Genomic DNA, 26,602 nt, shown 5'->3' with positions numbered 1-26,602 from the left:
TTGAAACATGCATACTAAACTGTAACTTTGTTCAAATTTGTTACACTTGTGAACCAACAGTTATACATGCAATATCAGTACATTCCCATGGTCTAATTGCCATGAAACTCAAGGCACAAATGGAAGGAAATGTTGCATGGTGTTGCAAGTTAGACATCTAGACCCCTTGACTTCTCGACCCCTTAGGATATTAGGATGACATCTAGACCCCTTGACTCTTAGACCCCTTGTAAGATGACTTTTCGACCCCTACTGACTAAGACATTTCGACCCCTGTTTTAAATGTTGGGCTTTAAAAGATTCGTAAATATATTTTGAAAATATTGTAAGACATATATATAATATTTAAGTTTTTTGTTTAAATTGATGTTTTTTTCTGAAATATCAGTTGCAAAATTTACATTTTTAGTCCCCTACCGGTTTACCGGAGGGGACTTTAGGTTTACCCTCCGTCCGTCTGTCCGTCTGTCTGTCCGTCTGTCTGTCAGTCCGTCAGTCCGTCCGTCCACAAAACTGGATCCCGCGATAACTTGAAAAGTACTGAAAATATTTTTATGAAACTTGATATATGGATAGATGGCAGTATGGAGATTATGCACGTCTTTTTCTTTTCTTCCTATGTTGAAAATTCTGGTTGCTATGGCAACAAATAGGCTGAAAATATGGCAAATTTTACATATAAACTGGATCCAGTGATAACGCAAAAAGTACTGGAAATATTTTTATGAAACTTGATATATGGATAGATGGCAGTATGGAGATTATGCACGTCTTTTTCTTTTCTTCCTATGTTGAAAATTCTGGTTGCTATGGCAACAAATAGACTGAAAATATGGCAATTTTTACACGTCCGTCCACAAAACTGGATCCCGCGATAACATGAAAAGTACTGAAAATATTTTTATGAAACTTGATATATGGATAGATGGCAGTATGGAGATTATGCACGTCTTTTTCTTTTCTTCCTATGTTGAAAATTCTGGTTGCTATGGCAACAAATAGGCTGAAAATATGGCAAATTTTACATATAAACTGGATCCAGTGATATCGCAAAAAGTACTGGAAATTTTTTTATGAAACTTGATATATGGATAGATGGCAGTATGGAGATTATGCACGTTTTTTTCTTTTCTTCCTATGTTGAAAATTCTGGTTGCTATGGCAACAAATAGACTGAAAATATGGCAATTTTTACACATAAACTGGATCCAGTGTTAACGCAAAAAGTAATAGAAATATTTTTATGAAACTTGTAATATGTGTAGATGGCAGTCTGGAGATTATACACGTCTTTTTCTTTTCTTCCTTTGTTGAAAATTCTGGTTGCTATGGCAACACATAGACTGAAAATATGGAAAATTTTACACATAAACTGAATCCAGTGATAACTCAAAAAGTACTGGAAATATTTTGAAATTTGACATATGGGTAGATGGCAGTCTTGAGATTATGCATGTCATATCTGTTCTTCCTATTTTGAAAAAAAATTGGTTGCCTTGGCAACAAATAGGCTTAAAACATGGCAAATATAACAATATTTGTGATTAGTAAAAAAGAGCTGAAACTTTTTATGAAATTGCATCTTTAATTCCAGAGTTATCTCCTCTTTAAAAATTTTGCTTTTTAAAATGTTATATTTTGGTAACAGGGATGTTTCAAATATTAACTTTAGAGTGTCCTTCAGTCCGTCTGTCTGTCTGTTCATAAAAACTTTTTCCTGTGATCACTTTTAAAGAACATTTCCAACAAATTTACTTAAAATAGAGAAAATTTACACATTAGTGAATGGCCAATGGCCCTTCAGAATGCTGATGGGGTTCTATCCGGTAGGGGACTTATGGATTGCTTGCAATACTATGATAATTGCTTGTTTAAAATTTAATTTTGGTGATTAATAGACAAATCATAGTTTTCATTTGTTTAATTACGGACTAAAATCGGATTAAAGTGCCGTGGTTTAATGTAATGGTGCTCATTTATAATTTCGTCATAAGTGCATTAAGTAACGATTATTTTTTTTTATTAATAATAACTAAAAAATTGTTTACTTCAAATTATTGTTTTGTAAGACATAATAATGATACATAAATGAACGTTTATATAAATGAAATATTGATTTGTGTGTAATAGTTTACGGAAATGTAATCATTGACTGCGTAATAATTTACGAAAGCTGACCCCCATATTTATTAAAATAAAAAAAAATCAGTCATTTTAGGTAAATGATATAGTTGAAGATATATTTATTGACTTGGTCTGTCAGATATTTACAAAAAATGTATATGACTCACTACAAAAACAATTAAAATTCGTTTTTGCAACGGTGAAAATTAGAATGAGCGTGCTTCAAACTGTATCCAATAAAACAATTAAATAATAAGGATTTATTTTTGATATACATTTAATCAATTTCATACATATTTTGAGCGCAAATAAAATGAAAATGACTTTAATAAGTTATCATCATACATCTCCCGTGTGCTGGTTTAACGTCACGCATGTATGTGTTTAATCAGTGACACTTGATACTATTAGGACAAACACCGGCGCGTGCCGTTAAATAATCAAATTATCGGTCATACATGTATGTGTTTATTCAGTGACACGTAATAGGATTAACACCGGCGCGTGACGATACTAATCAAATTATCGGTCATTAGAATAAAATACATGTGTTATCAATAAAAACATGACTTTAGTATAGCTTAAAGTTTATTAGTACGTATTTACAAAATTGAATTGGTCAGACGCAGCCGCGCGACCAATTTAATTTTGTAAATACGCACTAATAAATTTTAACCGGCTTAGTGTTATTAACAGACTGATTAACACTAACAGTTTGCCGGTTTACCAAAGTAAATTTGTTACGATTCATTTGAACTACTGCATTCCTATTGGACAAAAAATAATTTCAAACACTAATTGTTTTTAATTTTGTTATCAGATGAAAAATTTGTATTTTGTAGGTATCATTAGAATCGATTATTACAAGGCATGTAAACGTTTAAGCGTCGTACAGTTACTACAGCACATGTAGTATTTGCAGTGACGCTTTTTCAGATCAAGCAACGCCTGATCATGACAATTCCGTTGATCATTCAATTTCGGAAGCCGCTTCTTTTCGTTATGATGTCTCGACGGCGGAAGCAAGACTACATTACTGTTAGCATATCAACCATTTATTATTCCTAATATGATTGAAATTTACTTGAATTGAATTTAACTAAATTGCAGTTCATCATATTTCAGTATATCAATATAAATATTTTATAAAACAGGTAGTGGAGACTGTTTGTACCAACAATGATACAGAGGGTATGCACTATTTTTGTTATCTTGTTAATATAAAACGAGTTAATAAGTGATAAGTAAGATGATATTTTAACTTTATACAGATAATGTCGTCAAAAATTCTCAATAAAACATAATGATTGAATTGTGACGCAAATATAAAATATAAAGACATTGGAGAATTTATTTTGCACATTTTTATGTAAACTGTTTTTGTTTCGTTTGCTTATATTGAATATAGGTTGTTATTTTTCTAGGATGGCATAGACGTCTTAATAGCCAGGCTGGTCGAGGCGTTGTTCCCTTCTATGTTCTTCTTACGTTACTATTGCAAGAGGCAAAGCTTGTGAACATACATCTACAATCGTTCGCTATCGAAGGGAAGTTAACAGAAACATGGACGCAAAAGTGATGGACCTATGTGACATGCATGTTTATAAAGGGAGTGATAGTGTATGCGTATTCTATGTATTAGTATTTCAATGTAATGTGTGTACATGTATATTTATTTTGTGCACATGTATATTTATTTATTTGTGTTACTGTTTTTGTAAATAATATACATAAATGATTAATAAACGGCTGAAAATGTTCTAACCTAGTCATTACTTTGTGTTTTATTTTTAAAAACGCACGGTCTTTCCTAATATAACAATACATTAATTAAGGGGTCGAAATGTCCGGTATATTTAAGGGGTCTAAGTGTCTCAGGGGTCTAAGTGTCAGGGGTCGAGATGTCTTAGGGGTCGAAGTGTCAAGGGGTCGAGGTGTCAAGGGGTCTAGATGTCATACACTCATGGTGTTAGTCTTAATTTAATTAATTAGGTATGAAAGTCTTTTTGCTTTTGTTATATTCTGTACTGAGCTGCAGAATGAAATGATGATGTTGTATGGTAAAGTAGAAATATTTTGGGGAATTATGGCCGAGTGGTTAAGGTTCTAAACTTTAAACACATGCCCCTCACTGCTGTGTATTTGAATCCTGCAAGGGATTTTGGATTCTTTCATATTCAGATAGCTTACTGAATATTGGTGGTTCTACTGATGTGCCTGTTTTTGCCTGAAATAATGCAAGCAGGGGCACCTGAGGTTTTCTCCTAACCAGTAAAGCTGGAAAGTTGCCTTATGAAACCCAACCCCAGAAAACGTAATAATTTATTTTATTTTATTTTACATTATTTAGTGATATTAGCACAGCACGGGTAACCATAACAACCTTTGGTTTGTTAAGTAAAGGAACCAGCCGTATTTTACGAGAGGCGTTGATGAACCAGGCATTCCATGTTGTCATTGTAGATGAATCTCATTATATTCGCAATGCTAAAACAGTCTCGGCTAAAACTGTAGTACCAATAATAAAGAATGCAAACAGACGTATCTTGTTATCTGGAACCCCAGCTCTGGCAAGACCTGTAGAGGTAAGCTAATCCTTTTCATAATTATATTACAGAAAGCAATGTGATCGGTTCTTCGTTTGTTTTATAGACGGTGATGGAAGTAAACTATATAATGAATTGTACAATGTACAGCTTTTATGATGTCTTTGTAAATTTACCTTACAATGACAAGAAGAAAAAAATAACTGAAGAATTGTTAGCATTTTAGAAATGATGTCATTCCACATTTTTATGAATGAAAGTGCATGGGTATGATGATATTGTTTCACCATTAGGAATGAATTTGTAAATTCATATGCTACTATGAGAAATGAACTGTAACTAAAAATAGCAATTTTCGTAATTTTTGCTGAAACAATATGTATAACAATTAACAAATATGTAATATGCTGGAAAAAGTCAAACTTGGCCCTGTTGGCAGAGCATTGGTTATGGTACCACCTTAACAGTTACCATTGAGCCATATATTTCAGTCTGTACTGGCAGCTTGTATAAGATTCTTACGTAATTTACCTATAATTTAATAATACTTGCGTTATAGCACATTCATGTATATATACAAAATGGCTGAAAGTTGTGCAAGTCCTGTCAGTCACTCTCAATAACTATTCTGTAATGATTTTTAGCTCGACTATACGAAGTATATGGAGAGCTGTCCTACTCGCCCAGGCGTCCGCGTCTGTGTCCAGATTTCAGATTAAAGTTTTGGTGCAGTAAAATATTTTTAGTCCCCTACCGGTTAACCGGAGGGGACTTTAGGTTTACCCTCCGTCCGTCTGTCCGTCCGTCCGTCTGTCAGTCCGTCAGTCCGTCCGTCCACAAAACTGGATCCCGCGATAACGCAAAAAGTGCTGAAAATATTTTAATGAAACTTGATATATGGATAGATGGCAGTATGGAGATTATGCACGTCTTTTTCTTTTCTTCCTATGTTGAAAATTCTGGTTGCTATGGCAACAAATAGACTGAAAATATGGCAAATTTTACACATAACCTGGATCCCGTGATAACGCAAAAAGTACTGAAAATATTTTTATGAAACTTGATATATGGATAGACGGCAGTATGGAGATTATGCACGTCTTTTTCTTTTCTTCCTATGTTGAAAATTCTGGTTGCTATGGCAACAAATAGACTGAAAATATGGCAAATTTTACACATAACCTGGATCCAGTGATAACACAAAAAGTACTGAAAATATGTTTATGAAACTTGACATATGGGTAGATGGCAGTATGGAAATTATGCACATCCTTTTTAGCTCACCTGTCACAAAGTGACAGGGTGAGCTTTTGTGATCGCTTTTCGTCCGGCGTCCGTCGTCCGTTCGTCGTCCGTAAACTTTTACTTTAAATGACATCTCCTCATAAACCACAAGGCCAATTTCATCCAAACTTCACAGGAATGTTCCTTTGGTGGTCACCTTTAAAAATTGTTCAAAGAATTTAATTCCATGCAGAACTCTGGTTACCATGGCAACCGAAAGAAAAAACTTAAAAAATCTTCTTTTAAAAAACCATAAAAGCTAGAGCTTAGATATTTGGCATGAAACATCTTCTAGTGAGTGTCTACCAAGTTTGTTCAAATAAAAGCCCTGCGGTCAAAATTGGCCCCGCCCCGGGGGGTCATTGATTTTCCCTATATGCATATAGTAAAAACTTAAAAAATCTTCTTTTAAAGAACTCAAAGAGCTATGGCTAGGATATTGAGCATCAAACATGTTCTAATAGGTGTCTACCAAGTTTGTTCAAAGAAAAGCCCTGGGGTCAAAATTGGCCCCGCCCCAGGGGGTCATTGATTTTCCCTATATGCATATAGTAAAAACTTAAAAAATCTTCTTTTAAAGAACCAAAAGAGTTAGAGCTAAGATATTTAGCATGAAACATGTTCTAATAAGTGTCTACCAAGTTTGTTCAAATAAAAGCCCTGGGGTCAAAATTGACCCTGCCCCGGGGGGTCATTGATTTTTCCCTATATATGCATATAGTAAAAACTAAAAAAATCTTCTTTTAAAGAACTCAAATAGCTATGGTTAAGATATTTAGCATCAAACATGTTCTAATAGGTGTCTACCAAGTTTGTTCAAATAAAAGCCCTGGGGTCAAAATTGGCCCCGCCCCGGGGGTCATTGATTTTCCTTATATGTGTATAGCAAAAACTTAAAAAATCTTTTTTGAAAAAACCCAATAGCTAGAGTTAAGATATTAAGCATGAAACATCTTTTAGTGAGTGTATACAAAGTTTGTTCAAATAAAAGACCTTGGGTCAAAATTGGCCCCGCCCCGGGGTCATTCATTTCCCTTATATGTGTATAGCAAAAACTTAAAATCTTCTTTGAAAAAACCCAAATAGCTAGAGTTTAGATATTAAGCATGAAACATATTCTAGTAAGTGTCTACAAAGTTTGTTCAAATAAAAACCCTGGGGTCATAACTGGCCCGGCCCCAGGGGTGTCATTGTTTTTAACTATATGTGTATAGTAAAAACTTTAAAAAAATCTTCTTTTAAATAGCCCAATGAGCTAGAGCTTAGATGTTTAGCATGAAACATCTTCTTATGGGCGTCTACCAAGTTTGTGCAAATAAAAGCCCTTTGGTTAAATTGGCCCTGCAACGTTTGGGGGGCGGGGTTTTGGTTTGGGGGGGGCCTATATACAGGTGAGCGACCTCAGGGCCATCATGGCCCTCTTGTTTATCTTCCTATGTTGAAAATTCTGGTTGCTATGGCAACAAATAGACTGAATTTCAAGATTTCTGATTCTAGTTTTTAAGTTTTTTCACTATTAGTTCTTTATTTGTTAAGGTATTTTCTTCAAACTTTAAATATAAGTTGCTTGTCATCAACCACATCATATGTGACAAGGTTTACAACTCTAGCACAAAATTTATCAGAATTATCTCCCTTGAACTTAAAATTTCCATGAAAAAAACATTGTTTTTTTTTAATAACTTCTTTTTCTGAATGTATCTACTTCAAACTTCATATAAATGTTTCTTATTGTCACTCAACATTTGTGAGTGTTCAATACTCTAGCAAGACTATTTCCAGAATTATGCCCCTTTTGAACTTAGACTTTTTTTTGAGAAATTGGTAATTTTTACTCCAACTTCTTCAATCATGATAGGATTTTAAAAATGTTATATTTTGATAACAGGGATGTTTAAAAAATAACTTTAGAGTGTCCTTCAGTCTGTCTGTCTGTACATAAAAAGTGTTTCCTGTGATCACTTTTAAAGAACTTTTTCAACAAATTTACTTAAAATAGGAACCTAAGTGAATGGCCAATGGCCCTTCAGAATGTTGCTTGGGCTCTTACCGGTAGGGGACTTATGGATTGCTTGCAAAACTATGATAATTGCTTGTTCACTATAACTTTGTCATTTCTTAAGGTATCAACTTCAAACAACTCTACTTACCTTTATTTCAGCTGTACCCACAAATAGATGCCATTTGTCCTGATGAGTTTGGTAGCTGGTGGACATACACTGCCAGATATTGTGATGCAAAACTGGAATGGATTGGAAAGATCAAACGCAGAAATGTGAAGTAAACAATGAAACATTTCAAATTAGTTCTAATACCCTGATTTAAATACTTTGCACCGAGTTGTTTTATATGATCCATTTGAAAAAAAAATCAGTTGCTTGTATAAAACAATAGTGTAAAAGTAAAATGATGTGGCTTCATTGATGTAAATGACTTAATCTTCTAAATTTGTTTTATTGACTTACCAATTTTTTAGTCCAAGAAATCAGTGAAATAATTGTGCACCTTCTGAGAAAAGCATGAAACTTAGCATGGTGGCAGGAAATTGTATTTCATTTTATGTAAGCCTGAGATCCAATTTTTTAAAATCCAAAATGACAGCCAAATCCAAGATGGCCACTAAAATTACAATGTACGTTGGACACAACAAAATTGTGTTGTATGTATATTTTCAGTTGTCTTTTGTTTGTTTGGGAGATGTCAATACCAAAATTTCATTTGCTAACATAAAATGCCAGTTGTATTAAGCCTTGTTTGACTGCTTAAACATGCAGATAGTGGGGCTTTATACTTGTTACCTAGATGTCAGAGTCCTTAAAAACTATATTTAGCTTGTTGTCAGAAAAAACAATTCATTTGTTTCAGTGGTGCCAGTAATTTAGAGGAGTTACAGCAGAGACTGTCAGACAAGTTGATGATCCGACGTGAGAAAAGCCAGGTTCTAACACAACTACCACCTAAACAGAGACAGAGGGTGCTCTTTGAATTGAAGGATTCAGACCTGAAAAAGGTAAAATAACATTCAAAGTTACTGTTGCTTAAAATGCAGTATTTTATCATCATGGATGCGTAACATTAATTGCCTAAGGTATAGAATAAGATAAGTTTTATTTCAAGTTGGCAAGTTTACAACAGTACAGCATGAGCTCTAAGAGCTTTTACATATAACCGACTGTATGTAACATAAAGTATAATATCAACAAAGATAAAACAGCTGAAATAAAAATTGTTTAGGCATAATGTATACATAAAACAGTCCTTTTTTAAATATTTTTTTTTTATAAAATCAGATGCTAAAAAACTAAAACGATAATTAACTTAATTCTACATCACTAGCTTGTATATTTAATCATGCTTACATTTTCAGGTATCTAAAAACATTTTACATAAATTTCATTAATATACTGATTAAACAATTAAAATAATTAATGAAAAGATAAATAAATAAATGAATACTAAAAACAGTTTTTAGGTAATTTTAAGTATGAAAAGACTATGGGTTATCAAACAAATAAACAAAGACAGAGGGGATCATAAGTCAACAGTTAAACACATATAAGAGCTAGCTTGAGTCATGCTGGGAAGATAAGCAAATAAAAAAAAAAATCACAAATAAAGCAAGATCCGATCTAGAAACTAAATGATTTCTTGCTTGTAAATCTGATTGCCAACTTATAATATGTTTCTCCTTCATTGTGATTCGGATTTTCTGAGAAAGCTTTTTTGTAAGCCACACAATCAAACTGTCCTTTACAGATAGGCCTTAAACAAAATATTGTTGTCTGTGGAAGTAAAACAAATTGTTGATTTTTGTTAGAAAAAGATGTTTGAAATAATTTGAAACAAATAAACTAGAAATGAAGTTGCTATATTGTTGACAAGGTGACAAATCCGACTGGTGGAGTTCTAGTTATTTCAAAATAGATTAACCTTATTTTGTTTTCAGGAAATCCGACAAACATTTGATGAACTGCGACCTTTAATGAAACGTTCTAACCAGGATAACTTTGAGGTACTGACAGGTGGTGCTGATCATGACGCTAAGGACACTAACATGTTGTCTTTAATACAGAGACTTTATAAACTTAGTGGAACAGCAAAGGTAAGTGAAAACATTCAAGTAATTAAACCTTGTTGTTAATGGCTGAAATAATAATGTAATTATGACTGGATAAGTTGTTTCATGTTGATTGTTATATGCAGAATAGAAATGATCTTTTTCCATTATTCATACAAAGAAAAAAAAATTCATAAAAGTGTTTCTGCTTAAAGTGAATTGGTCTTCAATGGACACTTGTCATAAGTATTATCAAATATTCATAAAAACAATGGATATGTATCTTTTTGGATATTCTTATAGAATATTTCTTCAAAGTGTTGCTAAAGTTCTAGGTGGTTTTGTACAGGCATTTACAATGTATATGATGAATAATATTTTGTTTGCAGAACAATTTATCATCTGTTATATAAAGATATGTCATATCTGATCATGTAAAGCACACTTACCACCAGCATCCATATATAATTATTTCATTGTTATCACATGGTACTAAATACTATCAACATAATTATTTGTGGGATTACAGACCTTCTGTTATGGACCAAATTGACAGCCAATTTAATTTTAGACATCAATGTATTACTTATTTATCTATCATTGATGTATCTGGTCCATTCAAACTATATAAAAAACCTGGCTATATTATTTTGATATTAGGTTAATTGACACATAGATTTATGTTTGTTTCGCCGATATGCCTAGCAAATTGACACATAGATTTATGTTTGTTTCTCAGATAGGCCCAGCCAAGGAGTATATAGAGATGTTATGTGAGAATAGGAAGTTAAAGTTTCTGGTGTTTGCCTACCATCATGATATGATGAATGGCCTCAGTGAGAGTTTACACGATAAAAACATTAAATTTATAAGAATAGATGGAGAAACTCCGCCATCGGAACGACCAGTAAGTTGTGCTTAGTTATACATTGTCATAGTTTTATGGTATTGATTTGTGACACATTTTAACATTAACATTTTTTTTGTATTAATAATCTCAACAGAAGTGGTTACTTGCTATCAACTGATTTAATAGGTTTGATTGATCCTGCATTTGATTTGCATCTTTGAGAATATCAGTTGTATTTATTTCTATCATGTTAACGTTTGACAAACTATAATTTAATTGCTTTACATTTAAAATGAGAACTTCACTCTGTACCAATAATTAGGAAGTGATAGAAATCATTACAGAATTGTTATTAAGAGTGTCTGATAGAACTTTCAGCCCTATCTGTGTTAACAAAAGATTACAGATAGGCTGAAATTGTAAAAACAGTTTAAATGTTAAATCTACTATGCATATTTATGGTTGGTGAATTATGTAAAATACAAATATGTTAGCCAAAGATATTGTGACAAAGAAAAACAATAAAAAAATTGTTGTATTTCACTTAAAAGTTTACAAAATAATAAGGAAATATCTAACTAAGCCATAAAATGCTACTATTACAATAAAGGTTTTGTGCATTTTTTCCAGCATTTGGTTCATCAGTTCCAATCAGATCCAGATATAAGGGTTGCTGTACTTAGTATCTTAGCTGCTGGGGTGGTAAGTTTGAGTTTTTATAGGGAAATTCATTAACTCAATGTTTTCATCATAGTTTAGTTTAAAGATATTTATTATACCCCCAAAAACGAAGTTTGGGGGGGTATATAGGAGTCACCCGGTGGTCGGTCGGTCGGTCGGTCAAGACGTCCGTTGCATTTTCCTTGTCCGGAGCATAACTTGAAAACTAATTGTTGGAATTCAATATAACTACATACAATGGTCAAGCACATTGAGGGGAAGTGCAGTGCACAAGAACCATAACTCTATCTTGACTAATTACAGAGTTATTGCCCTTTGTTACTTTTCCTTGTCCGGGGCATAACTTGAAAACTACTGGTTGGAATTCAAAACAACTTCATACAATTGTCAAACACAATAAGGGGAAGTGCAGTGCACAAGAACCATAACTCTATCTAAAGTAATTACAGAGTTATTGCCCTTTGTTGCTTTTTCATTGCTTTTTTTTTTGTCTGTTGCATTTTCCTTGTCCGGAGCATAACTTGAAGACTAATGGTTGGAATTCAATATAACTACATACAATGGTCAATCACATTGAGAGGAAGTGCAGTGCGTAAGAAACATAACTCTATCTTGACTAATTACAGAGTTATTGCCCTTTGTTACTTTTCCTTGTCCGTGGCATAACTTGAAAACTACTGGTTGGAATTCAAAACAACTTCATACAATTGTCAAACACAATAAGGGGAAGTGCAGTGCACAAGAACCATAACTCTATCTAAAGTAATTACAGAGTTATTACCCTTTATTACTTTTCCATTGCTTTCTTTTGTCCGGATCATAACTTGAAGACTAATTGTTGCAATTCATTATAACTTCATACAATGATACAATGGTCCAGCACATTGAGAGGAAGTACAGTGCACAAGAACCATAACTCCATTTTGACTTATTACAGAGTTACTGCCCTTTGTTTCTTTTCCTTGTCCAGAGCATGACTTGAAAACTACTGGTTGGAATTCAAAACAACTTCATACAATGGTCAAGCACAATAAGGGGAAGTGCAGTGCACAAGAACCATAACTCCATCTTGACTAATTACAGAGTTATTGCCCTTTGTTACTTTTCCTTGTCCAGAGCATAACTTGAAAACTACTGTTTGGAATTCAGTACAACTTCATACAGTTGTCAAGGACATTAAAAGGAAGTGCAGTGCACAAGAGCCATAACTCCATTTTGACAAAATACAGAGTTACTGCCCTTTGATACTTTTCCTTGTCCGGAGCATAACTTAAAACGTACTGGTTGGAATTCAAAACAACTTCATACAATGGTCAAGCACAATAAGAGGAAGTGCAGTGCACAAGAACTATAACTATCTTCAGTATTTATAGAGTTATTGCCCTTTGTTCTTTTTCTTTGTCTTTCTGGACTTATTACAGAGTAATTCAATTAAACTTCATCAATGGCCAACCACATTGAAAGGAAATGCAACATACATGAACCACAATTATCTTTAATTGCCCACAATCATAACTCTATGTTTCAATTCTATTACAAGGTATTCTGTTACTAGTAACATCCTCATTTCCGAAGCAGACTTGTGGGGGTATTAATCACATTTAGTGATAGTTCTAGTTTTAGCTTGATTGTGTTACAAGTTCTTTCAACTTACGTTACTATTCACTTTGCTTCCCAGACTTACTAAGACAGGTGTCATAAGGTAGCCTAGTCATGACCAAAGCAGGACCTCAAACCATTATTTTGAGGTATAGAATGCTGAGACATAACCATTGGGCCCCTGCTGCCATATTGTTTTGTCTTACAGTTCTACACAAGAGATTTTTGTGTATATAGTAAGCTAGGTTAAGAATGAGATTAGGAAAGATTTTTAGCTCCTTCTTTTACCGAAGATAATTTCTAAATCATCATCAAATACAAATAAATTTGTGTATGGTTGTATGGACAGGGTTTGACATTTACGGCTGCCACCCTGGTAGTGTTTGCCGAGATGTATTGGACTCCTGGTACCATGATACAGTGCGAGGATCGTGCTCATAGAATCGGACAGACAAGTTGTGTTGCTGTACATTACCTGGTTGCCAAGGATACCATGGATGAGTGGGTGTGGTCTGCTGTCTGTAAGAAGGTGAGAAATTACTATTTGGTTTATATTTCATGTATTTAATATTTAAGAAATGAAATGCTGCTCAGTATTATTTTCTGGTGCAAATTCTGCTGTGATTTGAGTAAATTTATACCAATATTTAGTTATTGATACAATACGCTTTGATGGTAAAGCATTTTAGATCTAGTATCTAATATGCAGCAATTGACCCTTCATAGAACACAATGTCCGCTATTACAGACTATAGTGACATCAACTACTCTTACCGGGAAGAAAAGGAAGATGGAAGCTGATGAGGGGGACCGGTACCAGGTTGATGTGCTCTCTAATGCTGAAGTTTGGGTACCAGCTACCAATAGTGAAACTTCAAACCTCACAGAATACTTTGAGACTACTTTGGTAAGTCTATCAGGTACGTATATTAACGGTATCCGCAACTCTATACAGTAAATCAATAACGGTAAATTATGCTGTCGTGGCAGATAATCCATCCAGACTGCCGATCGTTACTGATTTTTCTCGACGATTACATATCATTAAGCGGTGTGATATTTGACCTTGGTTATTTAAATTACCGTCAACATGTTATTTTCTGTTCAATTTTTTAAAAGTAACATATTCTAGAAAACTGAAAGATAGATTTTTTCAAATATATATTTTATAAATCAGTGCGTTTAGTATGAAGAAAATTACGACGAGTTAAACACAGAGTTTTTTTGTTTTTTTTTGTCTCCCGATTATGTGAAAAATAATGATGCCCTCTTCGAGCAAATATAAGATTTTTTCGTCATTTATGATCCGAATTTCGCAAAATACCTATCAAAAGAAAGCTGAGAATTTGATCTTATTAACCGTGTAATTATCATTTACAAAGCTAAATTATTTCTGGAATTGTAACGAGTAAAAAACGCAATTTACTACCAGCCAAATCTCGACTGCACACGAAAGAAATTTTATACACATGTAGTAACAAGTTATTATTGTTATGTCATTTTTGGCCGAAATTTGTGAAAAAATATTTATAAAAAGCTTATAAACTGTAGTTTTAAATTTTTTATTTTTCAATTTCTATTGTGTATCTTAAATAAATGCGGATAAGATATCGTGAATAATCACATGGCCAAAATCATCTTGCATATTTCGAACGCAACTTTTACCATATATTTAACTTATTAGGCCCTTTATATTTAAGAAATAATATATCCCAAACTGTGATTTTATTGCTCAATAACATCACTGTTTGGAGTTCGGATGCCAGGAATTATATCACGAGGGCGTAGCCCGAGTGATATAATGATGCGCATCCGAACGACATACAGTGATGTTATCAAGCAATAAAATCACCGATTTGGATATATTATTTCGATTCTAACACGACATCAACAAATAAATGCTGCCGTACCTGATATTTAGCTAAATTGCGCCTGATTTGTTTCCGTACTGTAATAGCCGGCGGTAGTCAGAATTACCAAGAAGAGTTTTAAAGTTAACAATAGTTTTATTGTTTAAACAATTCATAAAAATCTATTATTATTATACGAAGATGTTGACTAATAATTATAAATAATTATTAGCATCTAAATAAATCTATACAGTATAATATTGCAGACGATAATTTATTAACGAATTAATTTCAATAGATTCTTATCCGATACTAGATCTAATACCAGTGGACACAATTCAAATACTAATAAAAACGGACATAATGGACGGATGGTTAGACGGACTTACTTTATACTATTAAGTATACTCTTTGACTTTTCAAATATTGCCGGTCAAAGAACCGTACGTAACTGAATTTTACTGGTCGCCGCCCGTTTTATAAGCTTTGGTCCGTGTCCACGTGATCTAAAACAACCAATGGATGGAGTCTCAGAAAGAGGGGTGTGACCCTTTTAACCAATAAATTACTGTCCGGCGACCGTTAGCCAATGAAATCAATGAACGGTAAACGGCAGGAATTACAAACTACCGGTCATTTTCTGAGACTCCACTCATGATATAATGACTTTTACTCATCAACAGTAAGTAATATGTATGTAAAACTTATAAAATACAATGCTTGGTAAAATAACAATCATTTTGATATACAACACTATGACAAAAAGTGACTGATCTTCATATAATCAACAAAAATAGGTTACTGAACGGCGGCTGAGTTACAGACGCTCGAAATGGAACTTAGCTATTCAAAAGCAAAATCGTAAAATATAACAATAATTCATAATTTCAAGTGACTGTGAAGTGTTTCTGAGACGAAACAATATAAAGGCATATTTCCTATTGGTTAAGTCAGTCCTATAATGAGTAATTATCACATAAACGTAAAAATCGCAGAGTCACCAACTACAACAACAACAACAAAAATGTCAGCCTCCATGAATTTGTGTAAATGTAAGGAGGAAATCATTAAATACATGAGATTAAGTAACATAGTAAGTGATATTGTAGGATATTTCTTAAAGACTCACAGTTAACAAGGTAAATGCCTACATGTTTAACAATTTCATGAACTCTGCAACGAATTATACAAGCTAAGAAATGACAATCTGTGATTTCTTACACTCTCCCCTACTTAAAAAAAAAAAACTTCTCCGAAGTCTCAAATTTAACATATAACAGTTACATTTAACAAGTAACAAATGTTTATAATTTCATAAACTATTTCATCATCACTACAAATATCATCAGCTTTGAAAATCCTCTTAAATTTTCAACTGTCCTTGTGCTAATAATAATAATAAATAGCCTCCTTCCATCTTAACATTTAAAAGTATGGAAACACATCAGTCAATGCATTTATATTTTCAGATAAAATATATAAATTTTAAATACAGCAACATCTTTCATGTATGTTACAACTTTGAAAATAATGTTTGATTAGTCAATTTTGCATGACAGTACCATAAATGATAAATTATAAAAGTAGGCAACAATTTATGACACAACCTGTACATTCAATGTACTCATAATACACAAAAAAAATTTTTTTTATTAGTTGCCCATTTACCTGATTTTTTTTTTTTTTTCCAAAACTTAAGTTTTATTTAATCTTTAAATCAAGGATTATATTCTGAGTGGTACAGGTACCTTATCGCATATTTTCAACAGTTTGTCATTGACCGTGTCCCGTAACATACTACCACACTCTATCATTGCCAACCACTTGTCAGTCTCAACTTTGTCAACAAGACTTTCCTTGTCTGTTGCAATTTGCCTCAGTCTTTCATAAACAAAGAAACGTGAGTTATGGGAAGTGTCACCCTTTTCAACATGAGAAGCTGTTCCAGGAAGAACCAAAAAGTTAAACAAATCATGGGTGTATGACCTTGACTTAGGTGTGACACCTCTCTGTTTCAGAATAGCAAAAACACTGAACTCAAACTGCAACAGTTTGTTGTCAGGAGACAGGTATTTCCAGTCCTTGGGCGGCCATTTAAATTTAACATCATCTTCAATGATAGTGATTACCTCATCTGCAGACCATTCCCTCCGTGCTGGGGGAAACACCGGCATGGCACCCATGCGCAACAACTTATTTGCGCGATAGCTCAGTGAAGTCTGAGATGTAGCTTTGGGAATTGTTGCAGAAATAGTATCTGCGGAACTCAAAACTCCACAGGATTTTGCTGTTGCAAGTACAGGTGGTGGCAATGGAGCCTTTGGTATAGCACTTAGAACTTTGGCAGTAGGACTGGACTGAATTTCAGGGATGTTACTGTCCATCAGTGTTGTAATATGCGATACAATAGAAGAAGTAGAAGTAGTAGCTCGGACAGACGGGTTCGAACCAGCAAGAGACACAGCTGAACTAGTACTTGTAGACTGAGTACATGTATTAGCTTTATTAGTGGAAGTACCTTCAGGCAAAGAAGGTTCACTACATACATCAGATGCCAATTTAATTCTTTTTGGAGAACTTAACATTTCTGTTTTCATAACATAGATATTAGAAATAAGGCTGCGGTGAACATTTAACTTGCCACAGACTTTTTCTTTCAACTCATTACATAATTGAGCATTACTAACATCAAAATTATCATGACCCTTAACAGATTTTAGTTCTGCCATGCGCCTAGCTAATGCTCTCATAGCCATTTTATCATCATAAACATCACTTGTAAGAAGCACTCTTAACCTATCATATACATTTAACATATCAATATGAGGGCTTCCATTTAAATTTAATGAAATATGGAGGATCTTTATATCTTCAGAAGTGGATTCAGGGATAATAGTAATTTCATCCGGCATGTTAAATGACTGTTCTCCAGCATCCCAACCGTCTAGAATTTCTTGTCTGGACCTACTTTTAATGCCCTTCACCTGCTTCTCCCACATTAACATTAGTGTGCGAAACTTCACAGCAGTGTTACTCAACCTGTCAGATTTTGCTATATGTTTCACGTAATCTTTAGGGTTAAGTGACAGATAGAAACCATTACTTTCAGAGAAAGCATCCTCCTCCAGTTGTTTAACTTCACCTGAATGTGATTTTATACAATGAATTTTTAAGTCATACACTCTTTTGAAGTGAACTTCCTTATGCACACAAAAAGGACAAATAACTGCGAACGTGGAATGTTCTTTTCCAAGGTGAGACTTGAGAAGTCTCCTTGTTTCAAATGTGGCTGCGCATAGTCGACAAGTCTTCATGCTGAAATATTTAAACACTGTCTTAGTTTCTAATATATAGCAATTTCTGTTTGATTAATTAAGCTGATATTTTATGCCTTACATATGAAATTGCTATAAAATGTATGTTATTGAAAATTTCTTTATAACACTTCAATATATTGTCAGTTACAAATTCTCTCAATGGTAATTAATCGAGTTGTGTCCACATGGTTTGTTCAATGAATCTCATTCACAATAACAGTTCCAGGATTATTCACATTTACACCTAGTTTTGCGTACTTTTCGCAAAAACTATAATATTATGTATCGCAAAGTACATGTTAACAATTTAACCAGTCTTAACTTTTACTTGATGCGCACTACATATGCCATCAACTATTTCTCTCGTATTCAATCTATAAACTGGTGCGTCCAGAGAACCGCCACCATAACAGGTTATAAAGTACTTCATTCCCAAGACTCTTTTGCGATATAAACATTTAAACTTGTATCATAGTATACAACAGAATTTTCCAATTTTATAGTCCTAAAAGCATTATTGTAAATTGTCACTTTAACACTTTACCATTATGGTGAAACAGAACTGTTTGTAATTAATACCCTATTGCAGTTATTTTTATTTAATGACAACGCGCATGCCACTTCGGAGGATTCTGACCCTTATATGGAAGTAGCCTGTCGACATGATACACTTTAGGTTTTATTTTAGGTGACGTTCTGACAAGATAAGTAATATCGTCCAGGCGTTTGACAACAACATATGGACCTTTCCATTTTGAAGTTAATTTGGAACATACGCCAATACGGCGATTTGGGTGAAATAACCATACTGGCTGTCCTTCGTGAAGAGATCTTTTCTTTGCTTTAAGATCATAGTTTCGCTTTTGATAATTAGAATTGCTACGCAAATATTTTCTTGCGCGCTCATGAGTTTTAACAAAGACATCCTGTATTTCTTCGACATAAGCTGGTATGTTGGATGTTTCAGAATGTTCAGGTTTTCCTACGACTGCTTCAACTGGCATAATAATTTCACGCCCAAAGACCATTTTATTTGGACTATAGCCAGTACTAGAATGTGTAGATGATCGATACGCCATCATTAATTGAGGAAGATATTTATCCCAAGTTTTCTGGTTATCTTCGCAATACATTGTAAGCATAGATTGTAACGTTCTCATGAATCGCTCAGCTGTTCCATTGGCTTGCGGCCGCATGCTGCTTGTTTGAACTTTATCAATGCATAAAAAGTCGCAAACTTCTTTAAAAAGATTTGAAGTAAAGTTACTACCCTGATCTGTAAGTATTTGTAATGGGGTCCCAAAACGACAGATGAATTCATTAACCAATACTTGTACAATAGTTTGTGATTCCTGATTCGGTATTGCAAAAGCCTCTGTCCACTTAGTGAAACAATCAACAAGAACTAGGATATATCTGTTATTTGACTCGGAAACAGGCAAAGGACCGAAAATGTCCAAAGCTATTTTTTCCATTGGCTCACCTACCAGAAATTGTTGTAATGGGGCTTTTGATGATGTTAATGTTTTTCGTGCTACACATTTATCACATGATGCACAATATTTTGATACAGTGTCCTTCATACCAGGCCAATAAAAGGATTTCTTAAGTCTATACAACATTTTGTCTGTGCCTAAATGAGCAGACGACGGAATATCATGAAAATAATGTAATAAGTCATTACGTTTACTTGCAGGTACTACAAGCATTTTATGTTGAGAATCTGTATCTGTGTCGATGAAGGTACAATGTAGCAGCCCATCAATTAGGGATAAACGATCCCATTGTCTCCATAATGTCTTCAGAAAAGAAGTACCACTTGAAACTTCATCCCATTTTGGTCTTTCAGAACCATTTTCTTTTGCAGTCAATAAAGGTGAAATATTTGGGTCTGCAATTTGAGCCAATTTCAGACTATCTGGATCAAAGTTTTCTAAGTAAGACCTATATGTTTCATCCTTATTTACTTGAACAGCACGTACTGTTTCTTCGCTTAATTGGTTTGTATTGTAATTAATGTAATGTACATAAGAAATGTCACATTCATCATCACTGTCTGGGGCACTTAATTTTTCTTGTCTTTCGCAAACCTTACATGGCCTTCGAGACAGTGCATCTGCATTTGAATGCTTAAGACCCGCACGGTGCACAACTGTTAAATTATATGTTTCAAGTTCTTGAATCCAGCGTGCCATTTGACCAGTTGGACGTTTTAACTGTTTTATCCAGCTTACTGCTGAATTATCTGTTCTTAATAATATGGTCTGTCCGTAAAGATAAGAGTGAAAAGTTCTTAATGCTGTTATTACAGCCAAAAGTTCTTTACGCGTTGTACAATATAACTGTTCATGTTTATTTAAAGATTTACTCATATAGGCGATAACTTTTTCATGTCCATCTTGTATCTGTGATAAGACTGCGCCAACACAAATATCACTTCCATCAGTGTCAAGGATAAAACCAATGTTCGGGAGAGGGTACGCAAGTATTGGAGCACTTGTTAATGTATCTTTCAACTTCTGAAAGGCTAACTCTGCTTCTTCGGTCCAATGAAACCTAACGCCTTTTTCGCACAGTTTATGAAGCGGTCGAGCAATACCAGCAAAGCCGGGAACATACCTGCGATAATATGAACAGAGTCCTAAAAAGCTACGCATTTGCTTTGTAGATTTTGGTTGCGGCCAGTTTTTAACAGCAGAAATTTTATCGGGGTCTGTAGCAACACCTTTCTCGGAAACAACATGTCCAAGAAATTTTGTTTCCTTTTGAAAGAAAGCACATTTTGACGGCTTTAACTTAAGATTAGCTTCAAGGAGACGATCGAAGATGTTTCGTAATCTTTCAATACCTTCAGATATACTATTACTTGGTGAAATGATATCATCCATATACAAGAGAAGTTCAGTCCATTGCAAACTTCTTAGTACATCTTCCATTAGCCTTTGAAATGTTGATGGAGAATTGGCTAAACCAAACGGCATGACTGTCCACTGGAAAAGGCCTAAGCTAGTACAGAAAGCTGTTTTTGACCGATCCTCAGGTGCCATTTCGACTTGCCAGAATCCTGATGATAAGTCCATAGAGCTGTACCATTTTGAATTTGCTAACGCGTCTAAACATTCATCAACTCTAGGAAGAGGATATGCATCTTTTATGGTAAGACTATTCAATACTCTATAGTCAACACAAAAACGGATACTTCCATCTTTCTTCGTAACCAAGACAACAGGGGAGCTCCAGGGACTGTTTGATTCTTCAATCACACCCTTCTTAAGCATTTTCTTAATTTCGTCTCTTTCAGCTTCGCGTCTTGCAATAGGTTGTCTTCGTGCCGGTTGTCGAACAGGTATAGAATTACCAGTGTGAATTCTATGTTGTACGCGGTTGCATTTACCAAGATCATCAGAAGAAGTCGCAAACACACTTTGATATTGAATAAGTAAATCTTTCAATTGTTCTGATTCCTTTTCCGACAAATGTTTTGAGCTTCTGTAAAATAATTCTTTTAAATGTTCTGGTAATTCTCTATGTATACTACTGTTTATATTATCAGTACTAATGTTTCTTATTTTGTGTTCAGTTTCTTGATCAAGATAAGGTTCACAAAAACCAATAGTTTGTTTTTCATACAAGGTCACATTATTTTCAGAACAATTAACAAAGTTAACACGGATCTCTTCATTCATTGTTTCAACGATACCTGGCATGATACCGACATTATCAGAAGCAAGTTTTGTTGGTTCGGTTAGTCCATATTTGGTTAATTTGTCCGATTGATCTATGTTAACCGAAAGCCATATTGCTGAATTAGCTGGAATAAAAGTTGTTTTTCGAACAAGTACTCTGCATGAAATTGATTTTTCACTACCGATCCAACATTTTATTTTATTAGAATTTGTTGTTATATGACCCTCTTTGTAATTTATTTCTTCTGCATATTTTAACAGAAAATCTTGACCTAATATACCATCATTGCCAATGTCACATATAAGTACAGACTGTTCAAAGAAATGTCCATAGAATTCAATTGTTAAAATGGTTTTGCCTATTGTTTTGATAATTCCACCACTAGCATCATGAACAGGAGAAATAAATGGTTCAATTTTTGGTTGCTGCTCTTTGTCTATTTTATTGTATGCGTCAAATGAAATAATTGTTACAGTAGACCCATTATCTATTAAAAATTCTATTTGTTGCCCCAATATTTTACCATCCGTATAAAATCCATTATCCCATTTTTTATCCAATATATGGCCTGTTCTTACAGTATCTGATTGAATATTAACTTTATCAGGCCTTTTCGTTTCGGTTGTCGACTCACGGCCTACTGGGTCGACAAGTTTACATTTCCCGAATTTACAGGTAAATTTGTAACATTCTTGCTTTGACTTGTTGAGTTCACTTGATGTTGATAATGTTTATATTTAGGTTTTGATGGGCAATCTCTATATAGATGGTCAGTGGCATTGCAAGTATAACAATGACGAGTAGGTCTGGGTCTTGCAGTTGGTCTTCTTTCAGCAGAATTGGCAGCAGCATGTTCAAGTCTTTCAAGCCTTGAATCTAATTTTTGAAGAAGATTGGAAATGTTAATGTCAACACCAGCTGTATCAATAGCACGAACATTACTCCTAGAGCTTTTACTTGCAACCTCGCCTATGATAGACTCATACCTATCAATTACTGCGGCAGCATCTTGCAAAGTGATGCAATTATTATCAATGCATCTACATTTCATTTCAACTGGTATCAATTTATACAGATGATTAAGTGCTATAGCATCTTGAGCTATGCTATCCAGTTGGTAATATGCTTTCTTAGTGAGTTGGCGAATGTCATCACATAATGCTGTTATACTCTCGCCTTGTTTTCGCTGCCTTGCCTCAAGCATGTTTAACCATTTTCCAGCATGAATACTGCTACCAAATCTATGCTGCATCTGGTAAGCCAGTGTATTATAGTCTTGGCGCTGATGTGGATCTAGGCTCATGTAAAAGGTTCGAGCCTGGCCCCGAAGAGATGCTGCTAGAAACAGGACCTTATTTCTTTTGTCCCAATTACCCAACTCAGCACAATTTTCGAAGTGGGAAAAATATTCTTCCCAGGATTCGTCACCGGAAAACGCTTCAGGTTTTAAACTAGGCACATAAGCTCTTTGATGGGAAACATAAGGATTAATGTCAAGGCTAGTGTCTCTGTAATCATAATTATTTTTGTCATAATGGACATCAGATTGATAATGATAGTCATGAGGACGATTACATTGAATGTGATGTTTATCTACATTCTGATTGCTAGAATTAATATTGCGACCATATCGGTCAAAGTTATGAAGTCTATCCCTGTGTCTAGATAAGCTTCTATTATGGTGTACATTCGTAGGTCGCCTATGGTAACTAGGTGACCTACTCAAATAGTGACGTTTTGAAAACAAATTTTGAGGTGGTGAACAACTTCTTGGACTAAACGCTCTCTGTGATCTATGGTTAGGACTTGTCTGATATTGTCTAGAGCGGGATCTTGGCAAATGATTGTTAACAGATCTTCTCTGGTTACGAGAAGACCTATTAGACTGGTTATGTCTAATTTCTGACCTGGTAGTATGTACAGGAGATGTATTTCTCTGGTAACAAGAGGACCTTCTAGACTGGTTATGTCTAAAATCAATACAAACGGGAGATGACATTTCTTGGTCTACAGAAGCTCTACTAGACTGGTTACGTCTAGTTTTAGACCTGGTATGGTGAACAGGTGATGTGTCACTGTCAGAAACACGTGTTGATGGCAAAACACGTTGTCTACGGTTACAAGAAGAGGCATCAGACTGGTAATGTCTGTTATCAATAATAATTGAACTGGCTTTTGGGTTTGGTGACTTTGTTATATCATTATCATGTTCTGATAAATTTTGTACTGTTACTGTATTTTCACGTTCACTGATATCATATAAGGTACCATTTTGTTTAGAAGGTATTTGTTCATTTGGTTCACTTTCAGAATCGTCCATTCCAGATTTTATATTGAAGAAAACTTCAGGGTCAGAGTCATTTGTATCGGACATTTTCTTTTTTTAAATACAGTTAATTTAGCATATGTGGTTAAAGTACCGCGTCATACACGTAGGTTGGTTAATAGTCTTAAATAATGATTTTTTTTCTTTTATATATAGATCTAGATTTATAAATTTATTAATAAATAAAACACATCTGCACAGTTCCAAAAAAATTGCGCGTATCAACTGATTACAAAGTCATGTTAATTTGAACGAGTTACAATAGCTACATGTACGTTTCACAATTTCACGTGATTCGCAATATCTTTATGACGAAAGATATTCACTACTTCTGACACCAAAATTGTAATAGCCGGCGGTAGTCAGAATTACCAAGAAGAGTTTTAAAGTTAACAATAGTTTTATTGTTTAAACAATTCATAAAAATCTATTATTATTATACGAAGATGTTGACTAATAATTATAAATAATTATTAGCATCTAAATAAATCTATACAGTATAATATTGCAGACGATAATTTATTAACGAATTAATTTCAATAGATTCTTATCCGATACTAGATCTAATACCAGTGGACACAATTCAAATACTAATAAAAACGGACATAATGGACGGATGGTTAGACGGACTTACTTTATACTATTAAGTATACTCTTTGACTTTTCAAATATTGCCGGTCAAAGAACCGTACGTAACTGAATTTAACTGGTCGCCGCCCGTTTTATAAGCTTTGGTCCGTGTCCACGTGATCTAAAACAACCAATGGATGGAGTCTCAGAAAGAGGGGTGTGACCCTTTTAACCAATAAATTACTGTCCGGCGACCGTGAGCCAATGAAATCAATGAACGGTAAACGGCAGGAATTACAAACTACCGGTCATTTTCTGAGACTCCACTCATGATATAATGACTTTTACTCATCAACAGTAAGTAATATGTATGTAAAACTTATAAAATACAATGCTTGGTAAAATAACAATCATTTTGATATACAACACTATGACAAAAAGTGACTGATCTTCATATAATCAACAAAAATAGGTTACTGAACGGCGGCTGAGTTACAGACGCTCGAAATGGAACTTAGCTATTCAAAAGCAAAATCGTAAAATATAACAATAATTCATAATTTCAAGTGACTGTGAAGTGTTTCTGAGACGAAACAATATAAAGGCATATTTCCTATTGGTTAAGTCAGTCCTATAATGAGTAATTATCACATAAACGTAAAAATCGCAGAGTCACCAACTACAAACAACAACAACAAAAATGTCAGCCTCCATGAATTTGTGTAAATGTAAGGAGGAAATCACAGGGGGCCCACACAGTGTTTGGATGGTATATACTGCTTGATAGTGACCTTAAAATGAGATTTTAGTCATAACCTTATAATATGTATATAAATATAGACAAGGGGCATTACTCGCTAAATAGAGAATTTTCGATCACCCTCAAATTCATGCGAGATTTTCCACTAATTAAATAAAAAAAGTCCAAAAACTATACTGCGTTGCATAGCTTATATAATCCACAATTGATAAACACTAACTCTTTTCTGATTCCCTGAGCCCATTTAAAAAAATTTATTCAAAACCGTTCACTTCTGTCACAAAATTGCTTAGTCGTACGAGATGTCGCAACACCAAATTCCACGGGTAAAATATCAATTTTAAAAGGGGTAGGTACAAATAAACGCATGCAAACAATAACACAACATAGTTTCTATTACCTACCTGCGCAAATAGTCGTGAAGCGCTCTATATTCGTCTGTTTCGAACGAAATCTTCAAATCAGTGCAGAAATCTGCTTCGGCGAATACATGTTGGAAATTCTGGTCATGGTGAATGGAAACCTTTCATTGGTTGTCGTTATAAACAAAGTTCCTACCGAACCAATGAAAGGTCTCGATACACCGGCTTGTGACGTGACCGGGGTTTCCCCAAGATGTCTACGTCGAAGCAGATTTCTGCTCTGATTTGAAGATTTCGTTCGAAACAGACGAATATAGAGCGCTTCACGACTATTTGCGCAGGTAGGTAATAGAAACTATGTTGTGTTATTGTTTGCATGCGTTTATTTGTACCTACCCCTTTTAAAATTGATATTTTACCCGTGGAATTTGGTGTTGCGACATCTCGTACGACTAAGCAATTTTGTGACAGAAGTGAACGGTTTTGAATAAATTTTTTTAAATGGGCCCAGGGAATCAGAAAAGAGTTAGTGTTTATCAATTGTGGATTATATAAGCTATGCAACGCAGTATAGTTTTTGGAATTTTTT

The 26,602-nt window shown here is 34.2% G+C and overlaps 1 protein-coding gene across 1 annotated transcript in view; it reads left to right on the top strand.

Moving 5' to 3' along the window:
* Nucleotides 1-26,602, top strand: part of LOC132744226 (DNA annealing helicase and endonuclease ZRANB3-like) — a 59,224-nt gene that overhangs the window by 3,459 nt on the left and 29,163 nt on the right. The window contains exons 4-11 of the mRNA XM_060732862.1: nucleotides 4,475-4,709; nucleotides 8,116-8,234; nucleotides 8,820-8,964; nucleotides 9,901-10,056; nucleotides 10,751-10,918; nucleotides 11,492-11,563; nucleotides 13,491-13,670; nucleotides 13,890-14,048. Of these exons, the coding sequence (XP_060588845.1) occupies nucleotides 4,475-4,709; nucleotides 8,116-8,234; nucleotides 8,820-8,964; nucleotides 9,901-10,056; nucleotides 10,751-10,918; nucleotides 11,492-11,563; nucleotides 13,491-13,670; nucleotides 13,890-14,048 (1,234 nt within the window). The remainder of the gene's footprint in view (nucleotides 1-4,474; nucleotides 4,710-8,115; nucleotides 8,235-8,819; nucleotides 8,965-9,900; nucleotides 10,057-10,750; nucleotides 10,919-11,491; nucleotides 11,564-13,490; nucleotides 13,671-13,889; nucleotides 14,049-26,602) is intronic.

The sequence above is a fragment of the Ruditapes philippinarum genome, unplaced genomic scaffold (genome assembly GCF_026571515.1).
Source record: "Ruditapes philippinarum isolate M1 unplaced genomic scaffold, ASM2657151v2 ctg1491_1_1_1_1, whole genome shotgun sequence".
Classification (NCBI taxonomy): Eukaryota; Metazoa; Mollusca; class Bivalvia; order Venerida; family Veneridae; genus Ruditapes; species Ruditapes philippinarum.
Note: the sequence above shows the minus strand (reverse complement) of the source record. Positions and strands in the feature narration are given on the sequence as shown.